This window comes from Talpa occidentalis, unplaced genomic scaffold (genome assembly GCF_014898055.3).
Source record: "Talpa occidentalis isolate TD23 unplaced genomic scaffold, MPIMG_talOcc4v2.1 talOcc4.12, whole genome shotgun sequence".
NCBI classification, from domain to species: domain Eukaryota; kingdom Metazoa; phylum Chordata; class Mammalia; order Eulipotyphla; family Talpidae; genus Talpa; species Talpa occidentalis.
In genome coordinates, this window is record NW_023601212.1 from 29861530 (window position 1) to 29883855 (window position 22326).

The 22326-nt window shown below is 43.4% G+C and overlaps 1 protein-coding gene across 7 annotated transcripts in view; it reads left to right on the forward strand.

Annotated features, from left to right (window-relative positions):
- Positions 1-2341: 2341 nt before the first annotated feature.
- Positions 2342-22326, forward strand: part of NTM (neurotrimin) — a 430040-nt gene continuing 410055 nt past the window's right edge. For 2 of the 7 annotated variants that reach the window (XM_054693211.1, XM_054693212.1), the window contains exon 1: positions 2344-3239. In XM_054693211.1, the coding sequence (XP_054549186.1) occupies positions 3073-3239 (167 nt within the window). In that variant the 5' untranslated portion in view covers positions 2344-3072. Of the gene's footprint in view, positions 3240-22326 lie in introns of all 7 variants that reach the window. The other 5 variants (XM_054693213.1, XM_054693215.1, XM_054693214.1 and 2 more) reach the window with 4 other exon arrangements.

The following is a 22326-nucleotide window of genomic DNA, read 5'->3' on the forward strand; positions in this document are numbered from 1 at the left end:
AGAGTTAATCATGCATGTAGCCCCTCGGGAAGGCCTGTTGTCATTATCCACATTCCTAGATGCAAAAACTAATGCTCATTTGTACCTACCTGGGAATTAGATGCAAGAACCAGGATTACAATTTACCCAGAAAGAAATCATCCCTGCCATTCTCAAACCTATAGGGAAATGATTTCAAAGTCTAGAATGAGCCCCACCATTCTCATTTATTTCCATTTGAGGTGGAAAGGATGTCTTTATAAAGAAGGCTTGGCAGGAAGTATGAAGGATGGTTAAAATGGATGGATGGAAAATTGGTGATTAGTGGTTACTCCTTAGCTTTGGGTAGAAGAACCCCAAATTCAGCAGTCTAAAAGTCAGTCAACATAATCTGATGTTTATTGGCTTATATCTGTTCTCACATAATATCATCGCTTGGTGAAATTATTCAATTTCCTGTTTTCACAATTCCCCATTGTAAAATGGAGATAAAACAGGGTGATGCAAAAATGGATTTGGTGCTAAATAGGTTAATTCTCCTTTTCTTTCAAAAATGTTAACAAAACTCTCCTCCTCCCCATAGATGTCAGTTTTATTTCCCTGAGAGTAAAGTCATTTGTTGTGGCCATAAGTTGACAATTGATTTTTTTTTTTTTTTGGTGCTATAAATCAAATAGTCCCAACTGGCCCAAAGTAGCAGATGGCTTTCCCTGAGAATTTAATATCAGGCTAAGTCACCAAGGGAGATGTGGGGAAAATAGACCTCACGACCGGTTAATTGAGATCTTCAGTCTAAAGTTGCTCAACTTTTCATGGGTGACCACTTTTGGGTCAACTATTCAGAGAAAGGCAAGTCTGCTCAGTCTCCCATTGTTACAAAGGGAGCTTACACCACATTCACAAACATTCCTCCTCCTTTACCAATGCCAAGAAGTTCCAATGAGGAGGACAGGATAGGTGAAATGCTGGTATCTTCTGTAACACACTTGCTCCCTCTATCTAAGGGATGATTCCCCCTTGTAAGGTGTCAGGTCTTTCGTGGCACCAGAACCTTCATCTTTACAATGACTCTTTGGTGTTAACTGGCTGACTCTTGGGGAGAACCTTTTTTTTTTTTTCCCTGTTAATTAACCATTAAAAAAATAGCTGTTTAGGCCTGTGTAGGCAAACAAATCAAAACCACGACTGCCTCCTTTCTGCCCCCCAGGGGGAATTTGGTGTGTTTGGGGAGCTCAGATCTTGGAGTCCCTGAGAACATGTGTGTTAACACATGTTTGTGTTAGCAGCCTGTGTGGGTGGAGTTGCTCTGGAGAACTTTCTCAGGGACCAAGTCCAGGAAGGGGAAGGCCTGACATTCCATCACAGCCAAAGTGAAGGGAGAAACAAAAATGTAGGAATAGAGGGACCCACAGCAGCTAGAGAGGAGAAATCCAGTATTTCTCAGGGTTTTGAGAATTTAAAAACACACCTTCGATAGAGTCAACTCTATAAACATGTAAAGTCCAGGAAACTCGGGAGTCCACTGTTTTCGATAAAGCAGGTGGCTCACACTCATTCGTCTGAGTGAGAGCTTCTGCCAGGCTAGCATCTTTTAATGTCGACAAAACAAGAATAAAGAATGTAAGTCAGCGTCAAAACTGGACCAAAATTTTGATGAGATTTTGCCATTTTCACACACTAAGAGGCTTTTGTGATTTTGCATGTTTTCTATATGGAAGTCTATTTAAAATATTGGTGTCCCCTCTCCGGCGCTTTAATAAAGTAGCTTTGGGTGGGGGTGAGTGTTGATGATCGAATAAAAGTGATATTATTCTAAAACATTCTCCCAGCACTCTCAATTTACTCTAAAGGCTGATGGAAATAATCTAGTAATTTTAAAGATGCATGCACGCATGCGGCAAGATTTTCCTTTCCTAGTTAATTAGTTCGTGACCCCTATTCTGATGTCTGGGACTTATTAAGATTGTGCGGTACCTCGCCCCCTTTTTCACTGGGAAGTGGCAGCTCTTCAAGGGGGCGAATGGTTAAACTCCGAGCTCTGGCTCCTGCACAGCCACGGCGCGGCGGGGGTTAAGGTGGGCTCCCGCGCCCCGCACCGGCCCGCCCGCCCGCCGGGATGAGCGCAGTCCTCGCGCTCGGCTCGCTCGGCGCCGGCACGGGAGAAAGTGGCGGTCAGTGATGGAGCTGCTGCCATGACAACCCCGGCGGTCGGGGCCCGCGCGCGTCGGGGCTGCTCCCGGGAGGAAGGCTGCGCGGAGGCCGGGGGCGGCCGCTGAGCGTGGCGTCCGCGCGGCTCCGGTGCCGGCTGCGCCTCGCCTTCCCCAGCGAGTGAGCGAGCGAGCCGGAGAAGGGCCGCGGCCGCGCTCTCCTGCCTCGACCGCCACCGCGGCTAGTGTCCCCGCAGAGCCTGGCCGGATCGCGCGCATTTGGACAGGCAGGAAGTTGACCGAGCGGCTGCAGCAGCATCCCGGGGTCCGGATCGCACGAACCCGGCGTAGCCATCTCTCCAGCACACCCCCTGCCGCCCGCCGCCTGCCGCCTGCGTGCTCTACTTTGCATCTCCGCTATTGTTACAGATTCTCTTCTATTGGCAGGCTTTCCTCCGAAACTTACAAAGAAAGTGTTGGATTTCCCCTTGTTGGAGCTGAGGAATTGCTGACAACCTCGGGGTAGACGGATCTAACCCATCCCGTCCCTTTCTGGTACCAAAGTGCTTACTCCACTCCAAAGTGCCATATCTGAACTGTCAACGGGAAGAAGGGGCTCCCGAGACGTGCCCGCACCGCTGCACCTGCCTTGTGCGTCCCTCTCTGGGTCACCTTCCCCGGCCGAAGCAGCACCGAGGAAGCCCCCTTCTGATGTCCTCTGTGGAAACTGGTTCTCTGAGGCTGGCGCGCTGAGGCTGGATTTGGGGGAGGAATATTAGACTTGGAGGAGTCTGCGCGTTTTTCTCCTCCCCGCGCCTCTCGGTCGCTGCTAGTTCACTGCTTGGTCCCTGTGCTCGCTCCCCTACCCCACCCACTTCCTGTGTGCGCCCGGGGGGCGTGTGCCGTGCCTGGCCTCCGGAGTTCTGGGAAGTTGTGGCTGTCGAGGATGGGGGTCTGTGGGTACCTGTTCCTGCCCTGGAAGTGCCTCGTGGTCGTGTCTCTCAGGCTGCTGTTCCTTGTACCCACAGGAGTGCCGGTGCGCAGCGGAGATGCCACCTTCCCCAAAGCTATGGACAACGTGACGGTCCGGCAGGGGGAGAGCGCCACCCTCAGGTAGGGAGCTGCTATTCTTATGTGAATTGACAATGATTTCTTTGGGGGTTTCAGGGGATAGGGCCAGGGGTGCCGGTGTGCAGACTGGCGCTGCCGGCTAGCAGGTTCCACGGCTGCACAATTCGTGGATGAACTGGTGCTCGCCCGGGAACGCGGTAGTTAGAGGGAAACGCTCAGAGGTTTGGGAGATGAGTTGCTTTTCCAAAACTGGTTCATTGACTCAGACTTGGTAAACGTGAGAATGATTGGGCCAGGGAGGACGAGGACAGTGACTTGGGCACGGTCTGTGCTGGAACCTGGAGCTATGGTGACTGGGGGCCTGACTGGAGCTCAGCTTAAACAGTTTTCTTTGAAGTTAAGGTGTCCCAAAGGATTGCTCTGACTTTGGGTGAATGCCCTCGCTCTACCCATGTATGGGGAGCTGCCAATCAGCTTCTGTTCTCTGGCAGAGCTGCTGTTTTGTCCTGGGCATGGCTGTGCCTGTACTTTCCTGTGGTGCCTGCATGACATGAGCTGGTGGGCAGAAGGACATGCTTTCTCCTGTCTCAACATGGCTTTCTGAGATCGAAGCCAGGCAATCGAGTCTGGCTCGTCCATGGAAAAGATCATTTACGCTGGTTAACTGTGCTCTCTGGTGTTATCCACAGAGCATATGTGCACAACTGATCTACAGAACAGAAACTGGGTTTCGGTGTTGACTTGGGTCCTGATTGGCTTCTGGGCTTAAGGCTTACAGGAGCTGAGGAGCTGAAGGATCTTAGCTATATTTTGTGTAATGTGGGGTAAATCTATCTTTGTGATCACTGAGTACTGAAATGCTCACTCAATTTCCAGCATCCACAGCCACACCACTGACAGGAGGATGGCACAGAATTAGTGATTATAATGGGAAATTTTATTCTCTGGAATGTAATGCTGGAGAGTCAGCATGAGGCAGAAGTTAAGAAGGTTCATGGGAGGACTGATTCCCTTGCCGCTCTGCGATTTAATATGCCCTCTTAAATAAACTTTTCCAAACTGTATTGGTGAACTAACCACGAGGCAACATGGCAATACGCCTATCCCCTTCATGTGAAGATTCTTGAAAAGACAATCTGGGTGTCCATTGTTCTATACCCCCCTCCCCTAGTCCTCTATGACCAGATTGTCTGTGGATGGTACACTTAAGGCAATATCCACAGACTAGAAAATGTTGAGAGGCACTGGCAACACCTATCTCACTTATCAGGACATTGCTTAAGGACACATGTGATTTAAGAACCCATTGAAGACCCGCAAGCATTCCCATACTCTTTTGTCTTTGGGGAACTAACCCACTTGGCCCCAGTGAACTCCTACTTACTTAATGGCTCAGGAAACCCATTTCTTTCACTGGGGACCCTTCTGAACTAAGGTTAAATATCTAATGGCTTTCCACCCTGAAATAACAGTGCATGTGCTTTATAAGGAGATTTCATGGGCGAGCCATGATTTCAGACGACTTACAAAGAAAACAAAAATGAATCTCTTAAACAATATAACCAATGGAATGCAGTGTTCTTTGGCTGTCCCCTTTTGTCCCTAAACCGAAGCTCAAAGGACTAGCCCCCAAGAGCTAAAACAGAGACATTGTCATACGGAGATCATTTTAGAAACAGATGGGATGGTATTTTCAAGGAGAAGATGGAAGGTGATCAGCTCTTTAGAGATTTGGAGATAAAGGAATAGCGAAGGGACCCTATGGAGAGTAGCACCCATGTTACTGGAACAATGAGGGGTGTAGGCTGGCCAGGACCTGCACTCTAGAAGGCAAACCCCGCCACTCATTAGAAGCAGACAGTGGCTGGGTCCAGCAGATGCACAGCCAGGAGATGGGCCTGCTGAGGAGCAGCTTCTCTTTAAAATTGCTTTATCCTTCACTACTTGCTGGCTTTCCTTTCTTTGTCTTTCTTTCCATGTCTTTTTCTCACTCTGGGGTCCCCCTCCCTAACCCTTTCAGTTACTAATGTTTGTGTTTTCCAGATACAGTGGTCTTGTTGGGGTATAGATGGAGAAAGTGGAATATGGCAGGGTTTCCTCCCTAAACCCAACCCAACCTTGGCATACAAAGGTCCTCTGGAACATCTCCTGCCATTTGAGCCAGACTCTGGGGCTGAAAGTCTTCCTGATGTGTGAGAGGAAGACCCTCCCAGTGGATGGAGTCCTGCAGAGTAGGGGTGAGAGGAGCTGGGATCTCACTGTCACCAACCTATTGCCCACAGGCCTGATTTAGGATATGAACAGGTGTGTTAGGAATCCTGCACAGAGGATGCTCGTGCACCTGCAGGGTAACCCTCATTATTTGCAGGCTCGAACACACTAAAACACAGTAGGTTGTGTGTACTTTTGTGTAATAGAAGCCCTTGAACAGTCAAACACAGGCCCTGCATTTTACAATCTTGTATGCAGAGAAGCAAGTAGGAATTTCAGAATATATTGTGTTTGCATAAGCATAGCTAAATTTGCAGGTAACCTGATTCCAGTTTGTAACATCTAGTGGCTCAGGGCTCTGGGTTATTTTTGTTTGTATTGTGTATGTGGATCTCTTTCTTCTTTTTTTTTATGTTTCTCCTATCCCTCCTGCCTTCCCTCACATTTTCTTTTCTTTTTGCTCAGCATGTGACTAAGCTACACTAGTCACGAGTAGTCACTGAACCTCTTACTCCACCCCAGAGAGCCACCCTGTGTGACACCCCAGAGAGCCACCCTGTGAGCCACCCTGGGTGACAATGAGGATGATGCTTGTAGTTTTCTTCTCAACCAGCAGAGGACTTTTTGTTCTAATTTCATTTCATTCTGCTTTGTTCTCACCAATTTCATTTTTTGAGGATCTTTTCCAGTCCCCAAAGAATGAATGCTTTGACAGCAGATTCTAATGTGAGGGAAGTTTTTTATTAATGTTTTATTTTATCCAATAAATTCTAAAAGTCCTTGAAAAGGTACTGGAAAATCTTCTACCTAACTTGGCATTGACAGTCTAAAAAGAATGACAAACAATTTGCAATCTCCCATTGTTTCTGCCTTCTGCTGATAGGTCTGTATGCATTTTCTTTAAAAAGGGTGAGGTCACATAATATTAGCAAAATTTTATTAAGTACTTGCTATGTGTTAGGGAGTGTTCTAAGTATTTTATGTAATGTCTTAGCCATCTTTCAAGATCATAACATTAACTTTTAACCCTAGTAGAAAGCCTGCAATGTAAGTGCTACTTACTTTCAAATATTCATTTTTTTGCATAGAAGAACTGGGGTGTAAGCCAGAGATGCAAGGGGTGAGAGGATTCACCAGAGACAGAGTGGGGAGCAGAACAGGCAGATATACTGAAATGCACTGCTGAGGGGAGCAGTGGACGATACAGGAGAGGTACACTGTGCCATTTGTGGAGTAACTCCCTGACTGGGGTTCGAGCTCAAGCCACCACAGCGGTGATAGTGTGATAGTGCTGAATTTAACCCCTATGCAATCAGGGAGGTCCTGTAGGTGCTATTTTATTCCCATTTTACAGACGATGAAACTGAGACATGAGAGTTTACACCATTTAATTAAGATTGCATAGCTAGAAACTGTTTGAAGCTAGATTATGAGATACTAGGTAATGATGGTATTAACAAGGTAAATAGCATGATCAGTTATTGTTCAGTTACTTTGTTAAAGATATTGTATACATAAGAACACTTAATCCTTAAAACCACTCTTTGAAATAGACTCAATCATCTCCATTTTATAAACAAGGAATCTGGGGTCCAGAGAAGGGAATTCCCCAAAAAATCACACAAGTACCAAGTAACAATGTGGGGCTGTGACTCAGGATTTTTGTACTTGACATTGCTCACCAGACTTCCCAACTGGTTGCTGTGTTGCCCAGATTGCTTGTGGTGCTGAAGGGCTCCCCCCACATTTTGGCTTTCACGTTGCTTTCAATGCTGTTTAACTCTCCATCTTCTTATCCATGTGAGTGGAAACAACACCAAAATAGCCTCCAACCTGTATCAGTTTATCTTCTTACATATTTCTGTGTCATTTTCCTTTAAAAGACAATTGTGTTCAACCAGAGATGATGTATTGAGTGTTTTTTTTTTTTAAGATTTATTTATTTTATTTATTTATACAAGCACTGGGTACAGTGAGAAGCGAGGGAGGGTAAGAAAATTCACCAAAGTAAGAGCGGGGAGCAGAGCAGGCAGACTGACGAAGTACACTGCTGAGGGGAGCAGCGGGTGGCAGGAGAGGTCTGCGCGCCATGTGGGACCCTTGCCGGCGGCCGGGATCAAACTGGCGCTGCAGAGGCTGCAGGCAGCTTCGTAGCCAGTGCTCAACCTCTGCACCACCGGGGAGGCCCGAGTGGTTCTTTTTATTTATTTATGTATGCAAGAACTGGGGTACAGGCCAGAGGGAGAGTGTGAGAGGATTCATCGGAGACAGAGTGGGGAGCAGAACAGGCAGATCTACTGAAATACACTGCTGAGGGGAGCAGCAGGCAAGGAGAGGTCTGCTTTGCCATGTGGATAGCTCCTGGCTGGGGATAGAACTCATGCTGCAGAGGCCACAGACAGCTTCACAGTGTTGTGCTTAACCCCTTGTGCCACCATGGAGGCCCATGAGTTGTTCTTATGTGAAGGGCATTGAGCTAGGGATTGGGATGTGAAGACATGAGGTGAGCACTTCACACTCTGGGCTCTTGGGTCCAATTCAAAAGGTGACTATCAACACAGAGGCCACAGACAACAGAGGCAGAGTGTTTTCCCTTTAGTACTTGGGAGGGCCAGTATGTCTGCCTGTGAATCTAGAGCAATGGCCTCTCACCCACGGGCAGGGCTTCGGGAAAGAAAGGGTGGGGCTTACAGGACACTGAGTAAGCAAGAGGAACAATAGAGGCTGAGGTACCCAACCCTGTAGGAGTCACTGCTTAAGAGACCTCTCAAAGCTGCAGATCACTAGGCAATTTTGATGAGGGTGTGTTCATTGATTTCTCATTTAAGGTAGCAACTAGTAAAGTGAATTCTTTCTTCAGTATAACCTAATAGAGTATAAAAGGCAGGGGCTACACCTTCTATTATCTGTCTGGCCTACCAACTACATGAGGCTGTTTTCTGGGGATGAGTTAAGAACAAAAGTTCTAAGACATGTGCTGATGGAAGTTGGGTTTTGATGTAGCAATTCTGTGGAATAGCACAGTTTAATTTGCTTTTTTTTTTTTTTTTTTTGAAAGATTTATTTATTTATTTTATACAAGAACTGGGTACAGGTCAGAAGCATGGGAGGGTAAGAGAATTCACCAGAGCCAGAGCAGGGAACAGAACAGGCAGACACACCAAAGACACTGCTGAGGGGAGCAGCGGGGGTGGTAGGAGAGGTCTTCTGTGCCATGTGGGGTTCTCCCCGGCTGGCGGGGAATCAAACCGGCGCTGCAGAGACTGAGGACAGCTTCTCAGCGTGATGCTCAACCACTGCACCAACGGGGAGGCCCTAATTTGCTTTTGATATTGGAGAACACCCATGGGGTCTCCTTCCAAAGGTGGGGATCTGTGGCACTTTATTTACATTAGGTAAACCACTTAACATTTCATTGTGTGAGCAGATGAGCCTCTGTGACTTGGTCTCTCCAGCTACTCCATGCCCCTGGAGGCCACAGCTGTGCCTTTCTTCAGTGTGTCTCCAGTGCCTTGCTCAGGGCTTTTGCTAACAAAGTCTGACTGACCATCCTCCTGTCCTCTGCTTCATTCACTCTTCTGTGGATTTTGTGGCCATCTTTTTGTTTCGTGAACACCGAAGGCTTATTCTGCTACCAAGCCTTTCCACTCCTGGTGCTCTCTGATGGAAACACCCCCACTGTCGTTCCTTCCATGGATGTGGTTATCATTTTAACCTCAGCTGGAATGGAATCCACTCCCTGAATCCTTCTGACACCCAAGTTAACTTTCCCACTCATCTGGTGGCATGTCTATGATCTGTCTTCTCCAGCTGAACTGGAAGCTCCTTGAGACCATGAGAATAGGTACCCTTTCCATCTTACTTAGCACTGTGTAGCCCAGGTCTTGCAGCTGGAGGGTGCTCAGCCACTAGTCATTGCAGGGATGAAGGAATGACTGAAGTCTGAGCTCATGCTCCTTGCCCTGGACATGGCACAGGTGCAGCGTCATTTCTGTTGGAGTCATGCAGCTGTCTGAGTGTTCTTGTAGGAGTTTGCGCTTCAGTACGCAAGGGAATCTAGTTGGCATCTTTATGCCCAGGGCAAAAGGGGCTGTCCCTGTGGTCTTCATTTCATAGTTGCATCTAGGACAACCCAGACCATAAGCCTTTAGAGAGTTGCTACTCTGTGATGATATGTTCCAGTCCAGGTGGGCTTCAGGGAGGCTGGCATTGCAAGATAAGAAGGGGCACAGAAAGGCACCTCTCTGCCTATCCTTCTTTCTCTCCATTTGGAGTCTGCTGGCAGTGGCTGTCTCGGGGTGTAACTATCGATCCATTGTTTATGAGTTAACTCGTTCAGAATAGCAATGCCACTCAGGAAGTGTGTGCTGTTGTGCTGCCCTCCCCCTGCCAGGATTGACCACTGTGTGCTCATTTTGGGGGCTTGCCAGGCTTCCAGCCGGTGGACTGTGGCTCAGAAGAACACAGGCAGATGGGACTGCGAAGGGAGGCTCCTGGAAGCATGCTCAGCCTGCTGAGGAGCCAAAAACTAAAATGGGAAAACTAAGTACCCTCCAACCAGGGGGCAGAAGAAGGAGGGTGTCAGTTGTCATGGGAACTTAGAGGCGGGGACAGAGGACAGCCCAGTTCTGTACTCCTCACCTGCAAGTGTAGGGGCTTGGCAGAGACATTTCTCTTTTCTTTGGAGTTTAAAGGGATTATAGAGACCAGGGAGCCCAACCACCTGGTTTTCCAGATAATGAGAATTGTGATAATCAGTCGCACACAAGGATGCCTTCCTGAAGCTTGAGGTGGAGCTGACATCCAGCCCATACTTTGTCACCAGGATGCGAGCCCTAGTTTAGGACTGCCATTTGCCACCAAGTGCAAAAGCATCCTGCTGATGGTGAGCACTGCTGATGCAATTAGCTGGCATTTAGCACCATGTTTTCTCATAACTGCTGGCCTGGTCTGGTACTAAGAACTGTATTCTTACCCCTCATGCTCAGCCTCTGATTCTATATGGGAAAACTTGGTTCACTCTGTATGGGGTATTGAGCACTTCACAGTCTTAGTTTATTCTCACTTTTCCCAATCAGAGGTAAGACATGGACCCAATTAGGTCTGATTTCTGGACTGGTTCTGTTTTGTAGCATTGGGCTTTTCTTGTTCTACTTTTTCTTTGCTTCATTGTCACATTCTTCTCTTAGAAACCAGCTGATGAACTTGGTTCTCCTAGAGTACTAGAACATCCTTTCTTGAAGTACAATAGGAATGGGGTATGAGAGAGTTTAAGGTTTTATGTGTCTATGACATGGAGACACAGAGAATCACCCAGCTGGCCTCTAGAGGTCCCTTCTTGTTAAAGAATCCTAGAATCTCAAGAGTTTGTTCAGAGCAAGACTTTCATTCCAGGTTTTTCTACCAACCTTCTGGTTCAGATATCAACAAGCTTAACTTCTCTTATGGACAGTTAACAACTCTTCAAAGATTGTCTTATTTTGGGGGGCCTTGCTGGTGGTGCAAGGAGTTAAGATGCAGTACTGTGAAGCTATTTGCAGCCACAATAGCACAAGTTCAATCCTTGGCCAGGGAGGAGATGCACATGCGGCAGCAGACCTCTCCTGTTTTGGCTGCTGCTCCCCTCAACAGTGTACTTCAATCAATCTGCCTGTTCTGCTCCCCATTCTGTATTCTGTATCTGGTGAATCCTCTCACCACCACCCCTACACCTCTGGCCTGCACTCCAGCTCATTTATGAAAAAAATAAATAAATATTTTTTAAAAATAAAGATTGTCTTATATTTCTATGGAAATGGATATGGAACAAATCTAGGGGGAAACATAATTCTGTGATTATTTCACAGTGAGTGTATCTGAATACCTTGACCTTCTTTATTGTGCCAGAAAGAGGACCACTGGCATGTCTCCTAGGCAATCTAGAAAAAATATATAGCTAATATTAGTAGCATATTTATTCTCTTAGGTTCAAAGTCTCCACTGTTTGGTAAAATATAACATTATCTGCATTATTTGAGATGGTTTTGCTTCCTTGGGATGAGGTGGATGGTTCCCAACTGTATGCAAGAATTACTGATATTAAATGATCCCATTAATATCATATAGATGGCCAAATAATGCTATTTTTAGGAAATCAAGATTGGTTGGGTTTAGGATGTAATTTCAAATTATACGTGTGAACCGAAGACACAGCAGCAGCAATAGGGAACTGTAATGGGAATGCAAAAGCGAAGGCAGAACTCTCCAGACAACAAGACATCACTAACAGGTATTCCAGCAGGATGGTATTCTAGAAAGAAAATAGACCAGGAAACTGGAGTCTACTAACCTTTATTCAAGCACTTTCTCTGTGTGATATCAGGCAAAAAATTTTAATTTCTCTCTAGAAAGAGGACAGTTGCTATCTGCCTCTAGGGTTGTTTTAGGCTAAAATGGAATAATTCATACAGCACTTAGTGTATAATTCTAGCTCTCTTTCTTTCTCTTCATCTACATATCCACATGCTTAGATGCATATATGTGGATGCGTGGATGCATTCATGCATGCACATGTATATTTAATATGCACACATTTGGCATTTTTCACCATAAACTATTTGAGCCGACATACCTGTGTAATTACACTTTGAGAGATATACTGTTTCTCTCTTCTGAAAGAGCTATGGAAAGGAATCCCTTCCCATACACGTGCAAATACACATTTTGTGTGTTTCTCCTACATATCTGCTTAGATCTGAGGAATCTTTTATAGTTCAAATAATTTCTTGAGTTATTTCATTTCAGAGGGAGTGAGAGGAAAGATATTTCTTTATTTTTCATAACAAGCAAGGATGACAGCTCGTGGCTCTGAAGATGAATTTCCTACCAGAAAAAGCCCTGTGAAGTTTCTGTGAAGCCAGATTATCTGAAACAAATAGTGGGGTCAGGGGTTCACATCGAGATTTAAGATTGGTAGACTTTTTCCTTAGGAGATCAGTTTTCTTCATGATGATTCCAATGGAGTCAGGTGGTAAAATGGAGGTACAGATGCCACCTCCGGGAGGTTTAATCCCTCTAGCTTTAGTGCTCTCTGATTGTATTTGCCCCTTGATTCACATCCTGTGCATTGAAAGGCCAGCTCATGACTTTCACAGTGATGGTGACAATCAGGAAGGAAGTACCCCAGTGCTTGGCGCAGGTTTGGGGTGAAACCAGCCTGTGGGGTGTTGGGAAATTGATCTGAGAATTCATGATAGAATCATAGAAACATTTTGTTCATTTCAACCCTGTGTTATCATTAAATTATGTATAAACTCTCAATCTTTCATGATGTGTTTTCCTCAAATTTCACTGATTTATGTGGTTAAGTTATTTGGGTTTATTTGGGCATATTTGGCCAACTGACTGTCTTGTCAGCATGAGATGTTTTGGCTAAGAAAGCTTCTGGGGGGTTAGAGTTGTCTCATAAAATGAACATATGAATTAATCTTAGAAATGTGATGGATTTTTTAAAATAATAGAATTTTAAATGAAAACAGCATCAACCTCTAGACTGATGGGGAATGACAAAACTGAAATCAGCCTTCAGATAAGCTTTGTTGGCCCCATGGAGGCAAAGAAAGATACGTTTGTCTAAAAATAATTTCTTGATCTTCTCTGGCTTTCAAATAGTCTGTAATAGAGTGGATGAGTGGAAAAGTGCTCTCACACTCAGAATAATCATCCTTGGGCAAATTTACTCATCAGGAAAGCTCAATCCAAAACAATTCTACCAGTCGGAATCTACATGGAAAAAAAATAAGAAAGAATATATGCAAGTTAGTTTTAATTTGATTCACTTGAGTTGTGGTATATAAAAACTAGAAAGAAGGGTATTGTGACATTGTATGTTGAACTGTACCTTGCACTGTAGCCTCTCAAAAAAAAAAAGACCATAATGTTGACATCCCAACATCTTCACATCCTACTACGTCTTGATATAATCTTACTGGAAAATACGGTCATTGCAAATGCATTTAGTCAAGACAAGGACTTCCTGGAGTAGGTGGACCTCTAATCCAATGTAATTGGTATCCCTGTAAAAAGCCAGCCATGTAGATTCACAGTACACACACAGAGACAATGTCATGTGATGGTGAGGACAGAGATTGGTATTGTACTGCTGCACATCAAGGAATGGTAATGACTTCCAGTGAGATATGAGAAGCTAGGGAGAGTGAAAAAAGGATCTCTCCTTCAGGTTTAATGGGGTGCATAACCCTGCCACTACCCTGTCTTCAGACTTCTGGCCTCCTGAAGACAACACATTTCTATTTTGAGTCACCCAGATTGTTATGACAGCTCTAGGGAATGGATATACTTGGAAAAGATTAAGAATAAGTTGTCTTCAATTATCAGCAGCTATGAGGACCACTGAAAGGTCTGGTCAGGCCATACTGTCACCCACCCTGAAACAAGTCACTGCAGTTCACTAAGAAGTGTCAGGGCACTGAGTGAACTGAGCATGTCTGTTCTTCATCCATTCATGGTGCCCCCAGCCTCTCCATTACAAACACCCAGGAGACCGAGCCTTGCAGGAATGTAGTTAGAGCCAATTAGTCTGTTTTCCTATGAGAGCATTCCCAGAAACCCTATTGTATCGTACTCTCTATTATCTCAGTCACCCCAGAAGTTATAAAACCCGCAGGTCATGGGCCATTGTCTGGAGTCTTCTAGATTACCATATGGTAATCCAATACATCCAATAATCTGGCCCATTTGCAAACCTCTTCTGAGTGTTCCAAACACTTCTACTCCCTGGTATTTATGATCTTTCATAAGAACCTCTGTCCCCAGTGTCCTCTCTGAATGTTCCCATCTTTTTGTTTGTTTGTTTAAGTTGACATTTGTTTGTTCCCTAGGTTATTGCCACTCCTGCTCTGAAAGTTGGATAGATGTTCTCCTTGCTATTCATCAAGACTTTTGGGCCTTTCTTTATCCATCTTTCTTAAAAATCCTGTTTCATTGGGTCATGAGCCATGTGACACACAGCCTTATGTCTGTCCTGATCAGGTCCTGATCAGGCTTCTTGATACTGCAGCTTCAGATTGTGCATACTGCTGTTGGTACAGAATCCAGTTTGATGACTTAATCAGTTCAACTTGGATGCACTTCAACCAGCCCTTTTGCTCCATCACCAGCTACCACCAATTTGCTTTCCCCTCAGTCTTTCTTAATCTTAATCATTCAGATGCTCAGGTCAAAACCCTAGTAGATACGTACATTTCCTCTCTTTTAGGCTACATCTAACCCATCAAGAGATTCTGTTAATCTTTATTTTTTTTCAATATTCATATGAATTTTAATCTATAAGAATGATGCCTGAATTTATAAGTCCTTCGATTTTTTTAGGTAAGAGTGCCAAAGTGTTTTTTTTTTTCTGTTTAATATATTTTATTTTATATAATTCTTACATCATTTTTTGTTTTTGCACAATGTATGCATTTTCATTTTGGTTATATTCCCCATACAATTGCACCCCCCCTTATTTTGACCCTAGTCCTTCCTCTCCCCTTCCCTCCCTGTACCCGTAGTGTGTCTCTGGTTTATAGTTGCTTGTTGATTTTGATTTTTTCTTTATTATAATTAATCTTTTTCCTGTTTCCTTATTTGGGTTTTCTAAATTCCTGCTATGAGTGAGACCATCCAGTATTTTTTTTTTTTCTTTCTGGCTTTTTTCGCTGAGCATGATCCCTTTCATCTCCATCCATGTTGCTGCAAATTGCATGAGTTTATCTTTTTTGATTGCTGAGTAATATTCCATTGTGTATATGTACCACATCTTCTTCATCTACTTTTGGGCATTTGGGTTGTTTCCAAAGCTTAGCTATTGTAAACAGTGCTGCTATAAACATAGGGGTGCCGGTGCCCTTTTGAATTAATGTTTCTTTGTCCTTTGGGTAAATACCTAGGAGTGGAATTGCTGGATCATATGGAAGCTCTATCATTAGTATGTTGAGGAATCTCCATACAGCTTTCCACAGTGTTTGGACCATTTTGCACTCCCACCAGCAGTGCAGGAGAGTTCCTTTTTCTCCACACCCTCACCAACATTTGTTGTTGCTAGTTTTATTAATATGTGCCATTCTCACTGGTATAAGATGGTATTTCATTGTAGTTTTGATTCTCATTTCCCTGAAGTTTATTTTTAAGATATACCCTGAATCTGACCACCTTTCACCATCTCAAGCACTATCTTCCTAGTCAAAGTCACCATCAACTTTCTTCTGGAGTTTTCTAGAAGAATCTAATCTTTCTGCTTTCACCTATGTTATAGTAGAGTCCATTCTCCACCTAGTATCCTAACTCATCATTTAAGAGTATATTTCAAAGTATGTCACTCCATTACATAACCTTGTAGTGCCTTCTGTTATTTATAGAATGAAATGTAAATAAATTAGTGGTGTACCTGGCATTCTATTTCTGTATCTCTCAGATATCTTCCTTTATCATTCATTTCCCACTCACATGGATGCAGCTCAAGAAACTGCTGTGTTGTTCCTTGAACCCACCAAGTCCATTTTTGCTTGAGGAAAGGTCCTTTCCTCTATTGGACCCACTACTCTGTTCTGTGATTAGATGTTTCCTGCCATTCATATATCTGCTCAAATAACCCATCTTCTAAATTTTTTAAATCATTGTTTTTAAAGGATATTGGGCCTCCCTGGTGGCACAAGGGGTTAAGGACAGCACTGCGAAGCTATCCGCAGCCTCTGCAGCATGAATTCAATTCCTGGCTGGCCAGGAGCTACCCATATCATGCAGCAGACCTCTCTTGTCTCGACCGCTGCTCCCCTCAGCATTGTATTTCAGCCTGTTTTGTTTCCCACTCTGTCTCTGGTGAATCCTCTCACTCCCCCACACACCTCTGGCCTGTACCCCAGTTTTTATATGCATAAATAAATAAATCTTTAAAAGAAAAAAAGAATATTAAGGTGACATTGATTCACAAGGCTGTGTAAGTTTCAGAAGTACAGATTCACACCTTCACAAACCATATCCAACACCAAAGATCTAATTACCATTCATCTAATTACCATCATCCCATTGACCCCCTATCTATTCTATCCAACTACTACTCCCATCCCCTGTCTTTTTATTTCTGGCCTATTTTACTTTATATAATTCCCTCAGGGCTAACTCATGTTCTCAAAATTTCACTTTTTTAAAAAATATAGATCAGTAGTCTTCCAGCTATCTTTCAGTAGGTTGTTTTCATGTCTTAGCATAGTGCTGCAATGAACATAGGAATGCCTATACCATTTTCAAATTAAAGTTTCCATATTATTTGGGTAGATACTTAGACATGGAATGACTTGGCAATATGATAGTTCCTTTATTATTACTATTATTATTTTGAGAAACGTCTATACTGTTTTTCACAGTGTCTGCACCAATTTGCATTCCTAGCAACAGTGCACAAAGGTTCCTTTTTCTCCACATCTCCATCAGCATTTACTGTCTCTTGTCTTTTTGGTAATAACTATTTTCACAGATAAGAAGTGGTAGTACATTGTGATTTTGATGTGCATTTCCCTGGTGATAAAGTCATGATGAACATTTTTTCATATTCTTGGTCATCCATATGTCTTCTTTTAGACAAATATCTAACCAGTTCATCCACCCATATACTGATAAGGTTATTTGATTTTATTTTGTTGTTGTTGAGTTACTGAATACTTGATGCAGTTTGGATATTAACCCTTTGTTGGATGTATGAGTCATGACTACCTCCTCCCATTCAACAGGTTGCCTTTTTGGTTTTTTGCTGGTTTATTTTCACTGTGCAGAAGCTTTCAAAGAAGTTCTCTCCCAACCACGCACTTTGAAATAGCCTTTCCCCCAGCCACACATCACTCTATCCCCCTTGCTAGCTATAATTTCCTTTATAGCCTTTAACACTTAGAACATCCTGTTATTTATTTATCTATTACTTATTTACTGCCTCTTCTATTAAAATGTGAGTTCTTCAAGGCCACTGACTTTACTGCTATCATTTATAGTGGCTAAATTATTGCCTGGAACATGGGATATATTAAGGATTATTCATCGAGTGAATGAAAAGTTTATTAGGAATAAGAGTAAAACGTTAATAGTGAAAATTATTTATCTTGTATAGAAAGAAGAGACTCAGGTTTCTGCATTGGCATAGGTGTGAGTGTTCTTATATAGAACTCAAGAAGAACACAGTGATTTAGTTGTAGCCATATCTTCTGTGACAATGAGGGGAACAGATAACGAGGAGGAAACTCTTGGGGTGGTATGGCACACTTTATAAAAACTACATATGCAGAATCTAAAAGACTTTTAAATTTCCAGCTTTAGAAGTGTTTTTATAGAAAATATAATAACATTTGAAAACATTTGAAATAAATATTAGTATCTAGCTTAAGAGCTATAAACTAGTGGGGAAAGGTAGAGTGAAAAGAAGGGGTAGTTGGGCAAGTCAGGCTCTGAGCCTTAAATTTAATGCTTTATTCAATGACTATTATTTTACTTTAAGCTTTCTTTACTAAGGGAATTCTACCTTAAAGCTATAGAGCATAATGATTGAAGGTAGGGTGTGTAGCCAAAGTCCTCCATGGATTCAAATCCTGGTCCTACCTCCTTCCAAGTGTGTCTCCTTTGTGTGTTAACCTCACTGGGACTCAGTTTTGTCATCATTTAAGGGAGCTAATAAGAGGAGTATTGAACAGGGAGTGAAATATGAAGTATTTAGAGTGGTGCCTGGCATTCAGTAAGTTTTTTTTTTTTTAAGATTTATTTGCTTATGCATGTAAGAGCTTATGCATATAAGGTCAGAGGTGTGTGTGGGGGCTGAGAGGATTCACCAGAGACAGAGTGGGGAGCAGAACAGGTGAATCTACTGAAATACACTGCGAGGTGAGCAGCGGGTGAGTCAGGAGAGGTCTGCTGCTCCATGTGGGTAGTTCCCTGGCCGGGGATCGAATTTGTGCTGCAGTGGTTGCCGGTAGCTTCATGGTGCTGAGACGTAACCCCTTGCGCTACCAGGGAGGCCCTATTCAGTAAGTATTAGCTGTGCACAGCAGGAGGAGGATGGAATATGAGATATATGTGTTGTGGGCAAATTCTATTGTTTTCAATGTCATGTGTGAGGGAGACCTACAAGAAAGACACAGCACAGGCAGGGGTCCTGCAGCCCTGGCTGACATTTGCATAGAGCAGTAGCTACAAGGGCATCATGATGGTAGAGTGAGCCCAAAAATTCTCAGTAAGTTTCATGGCTTTGGGAATGTGAGCAGTGGTTCAGAGACAGGGTGGCCTGAGTTCAGTCCTGCCTCTGTCCAACTCGCCATGGATGCTGCCAAGAAAATAAGTATGCCCAGACCCTGGCTCCCTGTGTCTGAAATAAGTAGGTAGGGCTGAGACATATGGCCTCATTCTATTCTTGACATTTGAGGAGGGGTGAGCTATTAAAATACAACAACAGGATCTCCCCGTTGGCACAGTGGGTTGAGTGCAGTGCTGTGAAGCTGTCCACTGCCTCTGCAGTACGGGTTCAATTCCCGGCCAGCAAGGGAGATACCCACATGGCGCGGCAGACCTGTCCTGTCTCACCCACTGCTCCCCTCAGTCGTGTGTTTCAGTCAGTCTGCCTGTCCTGTTCCCTGCTCTGTCTCTGGTGAATCTTATCACCCTCCCGTGCCTCTGGCCTGCACCCCAGTTCTTGTAAAAATAAATAAATCTTTAAAAAAATAAATAAAATTAAATAAAATAAACAACAACAATAACAACAAAACCACAAACATACAAGTTGTTTGTTCTTCTTCTCTTTGAGCACAAAACTCGACTGCATTTCCCTGCCTCTTTTGGATTTAGGTGTGGCCTGTGACAGACTTCTACCCAAAGGAATGCAAACACAAGTTATATGTGAATTGGCCCATAAACCCTCCTATGTGAAATACTTCATACGCTTTCTCCTTCCACCATCTGGATGTTGATGTCCAAAATTACCTTGGAAACCGTGTGCTATTTGGCAGTTGCTCCATCAGCTAAGTCTTTGAATGCCTGTACAGAGCATGGCTCCCGCCCCCGCCCCGCCAGCTGACCCGGAAACTGGTTTGATTGTTGAATAAAGGAAAAATTCACTTCCATTGTGATGGGTTGCTGAGATTTTGGAGTTTATTGCTATTGTAACTAGCAGTACCCTGTCTAATTCAACACGACTATTGGCATTCATATTTTCTGACTTTAACCGCATAGAAAAATATCCACATTTTTTTTTTCAAATACAAACTTAAGCACTTATTAAAATTTCTTGGAGGCATTTTGATGATTTTCTTGCATGTGTCTGAAAGGGGGAACTGTGCATGGCCTTTTCAAATTGAAGCCTCAAATGTTTGATTTTCATTTGGTTGACTCTTTACATCTTTGAACCAAGTAAAATGTCTGCTTCACTCTACAAGTATGTGAAAACCAGTGACAAAGAAAAGTTTTACCTTGGAGTAAATTAGCACATGTCTATAATGGCTACAATTTGAGACTTGCTATAATTAGTGAAAATACCTCTTTGATGACAAATTGCTCATTAATGGCTGGAGGTTTCTTATTTAATGTAACCTTTTGTGCTAGAGATAGTCTAACATGCAGTGTTTTAATTGACACACAGTAAAGACACAGATGGGATGATTTGCAAGCTTGTTCTTAGGAATGTTGAGAAAACTACTGTCAGAGGTCAGATTTTAAAAGAGCGGCCAGGCGCTGGGGTGGTCACGTGTGAATTTGAGTCAAGGAGAAAGGAAACTGTGAAAAGGGGAGGAAGAAAGACAGATCTGCTGGGAACATAGACAGCAGAGAGATGAGGAGGGTTAAAGGGGTTCCAGTTGGTGATTTTGTAAATGGAGGGTCAGAGATCTCAGTATGCTGCACAGCTCCTGGCACACACAGGAGCTTAATGCATACTTGGAAAACAAATAGACAAGCATTTATATGGCATTTCAGCAATATTTGTTATGCATCTTACTGCCAACCACTTTTCTAGGCACTGATTTCTTCTCTTACAGCGTGATATTTAGTGATGGGATGCTGGGGCTGCAATTCATATGCATTGAAAAATAGCATCCTTTCTCAGTTCCAGCTTTACAGACCATTTATGAACGGGTGCCCACCTTTATGTCTGACAAGTCTCCTAGTCCAATCTAGCTGTGCTCTTTCAATGCCCTTTACCCAGAGTCCTTGAATAGCACACAACCTGCACAACTGTGCTTGGCAGGCATCAGCTGTCAGTAAATAAATACATAGACCACACTGTTTTGCACAGGGAGAGGCATTATGTCAAAACAAAATATGTGCAAGGGGCAGAGTGGGTGCAGGGTGGTGAGGAGCAGGATGGTGGAGGAGAGCTCCTCAGGGATCAGCAGGAAATACATACTAGGTCAAGGAATCAGCAAATTCCACAGCCCAGTTCAAGAAGAGCAGGGCAAGGAGGAAGCAGTCTTTAAGGTCCAGAGTGTAAAAGAAGGATTTGGGGCCTTGAATGCCAGTGAGAATTAGCATCTAATAAAATGAAAGAGCAAATGACAGTAGCACAGATTTTGGAGATGAGAAATAAATAAAAACAACAAACACAACACCTGTGTAGATAATATTGTTGTGTGCAATTTTCAGGCAGATCCTGCTGGTGCTGTTATCTTTTTGTGGCTGTGTGGCAGAGATCTTTGATGCCTCTCCCCACTCATATGCAGCTGGCCATGTGTGTCTGGTGTTTTTTTTTTTTTTTAAGATTTGTTTATGCGTACAAGAACTGGGGTACATGCCAGAGGTGCAGGGGGTGAGAGAATTCACCAGAGGCAGAGTGGGGAACAGAACAGGTGGATTGACTGAAATACACTGCTGAGGGGAGCAGTGGGAGAGACAGGAGAGGTCTGCTGCACCATGTGGGTAGCTCCCTGGCCGACAGGGGATAGAATTCGTGCGGCAGAGGCTGCGGATAGCTTCACAGTGCTGTGCTTAACCCCTTGCGCTAACAGGAAGGCCCGTGTGTCTAGTGTTAACTAATGGAAATACCATCTTTTCTTTGGACCATTATTCTTTGTCATTTTCAGTTATCACATCTGAAAATTACAAACATTTAGAATATGCATAATATCCAATTTGATGTTTTACCTGTTGCCATTTCCAGGATATTATCTTGTGAAATTAAGCCAGCATTTCACTATCATGTGTGGATGTGTGTGTGTGTATAGAAGCAGACACATATTTGGAATTAATGGACTCATAGAAATCAGAGATGGATTAGGCCTAATGAGCTGTTCAGAAGAATTATTTCGCACATATTTCATATCTCCATTCAGTAATCAAACCTACACCCTGTGTATGCTAAGAAGGTGAGGTTTTTACCTTTTTTTTTTTTTTTTTCCCTTCCTTGGATCATCTTCATTTGTATTTGAAAATTTAGCATTGCTCCCTTAGGGCATATTACACCAACTTTATTAAGCATTCAGTTTGACATTTTCCAATTCTTAGGCTTATCTTTGTTATTAAAAAAATAGTTGCTTTGCTTATTACCATTAATATATAATTAATAATTGATGCCAGGCTTCAGGAACCCACTGGGACACTGGGCAACTCAGAGCAGGTGGTGGGAATCATTAGAGACTAAGTCTTGCCCCCTCTCCAGTACCTTCTAGACTGGGAGAGATAGACCTGCCTTTCAGAGTGTGCTGACTAGAAGACATGGGCCAATATACTTTATGTATTGTTTATGCTATATAATTATCTTATTATATATAATACATTTAAATATATAATACATATTACTTTCAATGAATTATTTATTTTATTGAGATAAAAATTGGTCTACAACATACTGTGTACGTATTTTAGGGATGTAGGTTCACAGCTCTCCAAATGCATGTCACCACACCACACCCATCACCAA